At 39.5% G+C, this 4739-nt stretch overlaps 1 protein-coding gene across 3 annotated transcripts; it reads right to left on the bottom strand.

Annotated features, from left to right (window-relative positions):
* Positions 1-600: 600 nt before the first annotated feature.
* On the bottom strand, positions 601-4207 carry LOC111805905 (leucine-rich repeat receptor-like protein kinase TDR). 3 transcript variants are annotated; one of them, XM_023691195.1, is made up of 4 exons: positions 3478-4207; positions 3198-3390; positions 1285-3138; positions 601-1204 (listed from the first exon to the last, which is right to left on the bottom strand). In XM_023691195.1, exons 1-4 carry the CDS (start codon positions 4000-4002, stop codon positions 894-896), a joined length of 2883 nt encoding a protein of 960 aa, XP_023546963.1. In that variant the 5' UTR covers positions 4003-4207; the 3' UTR covers positions 601-893. The 3 variants fall into 3 exon arrangements, with proteins under 3 accessions (XP_023546963.1, XP_023546962.1, XP_023546961.1); XM_023691194.1 differs by having other exon boundaries at positions 3198-3488; positions 3591-4206; XM_023691193.1 differs by having other exon boundaries at positions 1285-3169; positions 3229-3488; positions 3591-4206.
* Positions 4208-4739: the final 532 nt, after the last annotated feature.

Genomic DNA, 4739 nt, shown 5'->3' with positions numbered 1-4739 from the left:
AAGCGAATCTTCGTTTAGCTGTTGTAGAAACCGGAGTCCGAATTCAGCCAGATGGGGCTCCATGTTTTCGTCGAGTATGACGTTACTCGACTTCAGGTCTCCATGGGGAATTGTAGGATAACAGCCATGGTGAAGAAAGTGTAGTCCCCTTGCTATACCTTTAATGAGTTTGAGCTTAGTTAGCCATTCCCTTTTCATTGAAATTTTCTCTGCTAGATTTCCATTGGGTAAGTATTCATACAAAAGATAAACCATCTGTTTATTGTGGCAAAATCCCAGCAATCTGACCAAATTCTTGTGCCTTAAACTACCTAATTGAGTTATAAACTCAGATATCATCCTAATTCTTTGTTCTTCCCAATCTATCTTCTTTATATGTGGGGATGGTTAGGAATTAGGTCAACTTGTGTTCATTAGTAGAGTACAATGTGGAATCACTTCTCAGACTGTAAATGTCATCATCAACCGTGATGTTTCCAGCAAAGTAGCCATGCATGCGATGTGACCTTGCAAATCTAATTCCCGCAGCATGAACAAAAAAGTGAAAGTTATAACACCTACTATACGTTGTTTAAAGCTCAGAGACTTTCAGACACAAACTTGAAAGTTCGGAGACTAGACTTCAACATAGTTATTGATACGAGACGTTCCCAATGGTCCAAAATCAAATTCGTAGCTCTCAGAGAATACAAGATGGGACAACTTAGATATAAACTCACAGAAGAACTTGAATTTGGAGCATTTTTAGGATAGAAAAACATCACCAAAAACACTCTAAAAATCTATAAACTGCACAGAAAAATCTATAAGATTGCTACTTACAAGCTTACAATCTATACTGTTCTTGGTTTTCTTTGACACCAAAAGTACAAACAACTTCCTGCTTCAAAGTCTTATGATTTTACCTCTGGTTTTATTTCTGATAGCAGCTTCAACACATCTTCCATGGATGGTCTATTGGATGGCCTGCTCCTAGTGCATACCAAAGCAAGATCAAGCACCTGTTTTATCTCCTCTTTTGATGAATTGGGAGAGCTAATCCCATTTTCTTTGTATATTTCTCTTAACAGAAGATCTCTTGCCTTGTTCTGTGTGCTCGATCCAGCGCTCGTCAACCGACCGTTGCTTATAATTTCCAGGACGATCGCCCCGAAACTATGAACGTCCATCCAAAGCTCCTCCTCTGTTGCATTATTGAATTCACCTGTCCAAGATGAGAACATATCAGAATCACTACACTTTGGAAAATGTTCATGATTCAAGAATGTGTATTGTTTAGTATACCTCCTTTTGTTGTCGACGATAACGGAAGCGAATCTTCGTTTAGCTGTTGTAGAAACCGGAGTCCGAATTCAGCCAGATGGGGCTCCATGTTTTCGTCGAGTATGACGTTACTCAACTTCAGGTCTCCATGGGGAATTGTAGGATAACAGCCATGGTGAAGAAAGTGTAGTCCCCTTGCTATACCTTTAATGAGTTTGAGCTTAGTTAGCCATTCCCTTTTCATTGAAATTTTCTCTGCTAGATTTCCATTGGGTAAGTATTCATACAAAAGATAAACCATCTGTTTATTGTGGCAAAATCCCAGCAATCTGACCAAATTCTTGTGCCTTAAACTACCTAATTGAGTTATAAACTCAGATATCATCCTAATTCTTTGTTCTTCCCAATCTATCTTCTTGATCGACACGGCGATTCCAGTAGGAAGAACTGCTTTGAAAATCGAAGCAGACAATGGCGTTATCGCTTCCTTAGATTCTGCCGAGTCGAAACTCCTGAGAATATCACTAGCTGTGAATGGAGGAAGTCCAGTGAAACACACCATCTTCCATTTTCCTTTGCTCCGTTCTCGAGCGAAGAAAATCAACGCGATCGATATCGTTGTGATTATAGCAAGACCAGCACACAGTATCAGGACAAGTTCAAGCTTCCCCATCCCTTTGCCTTCAAACATTGCCAATGGCCCTGAACAGGGTTCCAGAGGTGCTCCACACAGCTTTGGATTTCCAGCAAATGCACTGCTACCCATGGACCAAAACACTTTGTTTTCCGGGATGGAACCAGAGATATCATTGGAAGACACGTTTAGTAGCAGCAAACTCGACGAATCCCTGAACTTATCGGGTATCGATCCATTGAAACCATTGTGGGATAGATCAAGGATTCTAATGGAAGGAAGATGTGCCAGTTCTTCAGGTATATGACCTGAGAGATTGTTGTAAGATAAATCCATCCTTACAAGAGCATGACAACTTGCAACGCTTTCTGGGACGTTTCCCGACAGATCGTTATCATTCAATTCAATAGTAAGAACAGATTTGCAGAACCGAAACTTGGGAAGTTTTCCTCTTATCCCACAATCAGAAGCTGAAAAGTTTTGAAGAAGAGGTAAACTCCATATTTCTTCAGGAAAAACACCTCCAAGTTCTGGGTTATATGATATATTGAAGTATTGAAGATTGGATGCTTTGCTTATATCTAGAGGAATTCCTCCACTAAAATTGTTCATAGAGAGATCAATGTATGAGATATCAGGAAGATCACTAAATTTCAGAGATATATCACCAGAAAACAGATTATCCTCTAACCGCAATCGAACGAGGGACGAACAATTAGAGAGGGATGGCGAAAGTCCACCACTAAACTTATTTGAAAACAGGATCAACTTAAAAAGTAAGCCTCCTAGACAGATATCAAGTGGGATATGACCCACAAAATTGTTCGTGGAAACATCAAGCCATTTAAGTTTTTTGTTGCTGCCCAAGTTTTTTGGGAGTGACCCAGAAAACTGATTGCTCCATATAAGAAGAGTCTCCAATGAAGGAAGCTCTGCAATACCCTTTGGAACAGAACCAGTCATTTCATTGTACATAAGACTTAGCAATCTAAGATTCTTCATCTCTGAAAAGCTTTCTGGAATAGGACCAGAAATATGATTATCAGAGAGATCTAAATTAACCAGAGAGGTGATTTTGCTTAGTTCTTCAGGCAACAGTCCAGAGAAATGGTTCCTGAAAAGGAAAAGAGATTCCAGATTTGAGAGATTACTAAGTTCTTTAGGGATTGAACCAGAGAGGTTTCCACTAGCAATATCAAGATATTGAAGGTTGCTCATGTTGCCGAGTTCCCATGGGAGACCTCCATGGAAGCTATTGTAGCCAATTTCCATGTGGATCATAGTNGCTCCCATGGGAGACGTCCATGGAAGCTATTGTAGCCAATTTCCATGTGGATCATAGTTTTGAGTTTGCCCAATTCAGGGGGTAAGTTTCCAGTAAGAACATTCCCTGCGAGATTCATGAACTCAAGGGTTTTGAAAGAGCCATATTCTGAAGGGATTGGCCCTGTGAAGTAGCTACCAGCTAAGTTGAGGAACTTCAGATTTTCAAGCTTTGGAAGATCAACAGGCAATGACCCAGAAAAACTATTGCTAAATGCATCACAAACGATCAAGTTTTGAAGATGAAAAATCCCAACAGGAAAATGACCAGAAAANGAAAGATCAACAGGCAATGACCCAGAAAAACTATTGCTAAATGCATCACAAACAATCAGGTTTTGAAGATGAAAAATCCCAACAGGAAAATGACCAGAAAAATTGTTCCTACTGATGTCTAAAGTTCTTAGATTAGTGAGATTGAAGATTCCAATAGGAAGCTTCCCAGACAGATAATTGTGGCTCAGGTTAAGATCAACGAGTTCTTTAAAGACATGAAACTGCTCACCGGAAATCGCCCCGCCAAGCCGCTTCATCGAGAGGTCGATTCCGATAACAATGGTGGCGTTCTTGTCGCATTGGACTCCTGACCAAGAACATCCATGGATTTTCCCAAGTGGGTTTTGTCCAGAACGCACAATCCAATCGCTCAAACTGCCAAAATCATCAATGAATTCAGATTTCAAGGCTAAAAGTGCTTCAGAGTAAGTATCAGTGGACGAAGCCGCTACACAAAGCAAGAAGAACACAATAAAATTGAAGGGCAGGCATCTAAAAACCTCCATTGAAACAAGTAGTAGTTTCAATGAAATGCATGGGGGAGTGGGGAAAGGTCCATAAAAGAATTGAAATGAATGAAGAAAGTGTGGAGTGATGAGTTTAGACTACATGGGAATATTAATGGGTTGCTTTTAGAGAGCAAGAGGGGTCCCTTGAGTTGTTGTGTGTTCAGATGATGTTGGGCATGGAATAAAGCTTTGCATATTTGAAAGCATCTTCTTCTTTTCCTTCTCTTTTCTAAGGGTGAGAATCCAATAATAACCATTACTGACAAGTTTGAGTTAGGAATTTGAACAATACCCCATGAAATCCCATACATACTCGTACTCGAAGTCGATTAATCTAGTGATCAACAGCTTGAACAGAATTCTAACAGGCTTTAGAGGACTGAATCCACGTATGTGACAAAATAGCTAGGGGGGAAAGGCCAACACATATTGGATATAATTAGTTTTCTGCACAATCTATTTCAGTAGAGCCCGTAATGTTGATGACTCAAGGTAGAGCACTCAACGAGCTAGGTTCTCCCCATGAAAAAAATTTCAAAATCTATCTCTACGGTTCAAACCTTCCACAAAGTTCATAATATAACATAAATAAATTCACGCCAAATAATCGTACGAAACAGTAATATGAACCCATCTTTATTGATGATAAGTCACACTTCTTTTTTAAACTACAATGTTCTTCGTTCGTTTACTTTTGAACTTAAAGATAAAAAAAAAGTAATGTTTGTTTAATG

The sequence above is a fragment of the Cucurbita pepo genome, chromosome LG11 (genome assembly GCF_002806865.2).
Source record: "Cucurbita pepo subsp. pepo cultivar mu-cu-16 chromosome LG11, ASM280686v2, whole genome shotgun sequence".
Lineage (NCBI taxonomy): Eukaryota > Viridiplantae > Streptophyta > Magnoliopsida > Cucurbitales > Cucurbitaceae > Cucurbita > Cucurbita pepo.
The sequence above is the reverse complement of the archived record's forward strand: the minus strand, read 5'-3'. Positions and strand labels throughout refer to the sequence as shown.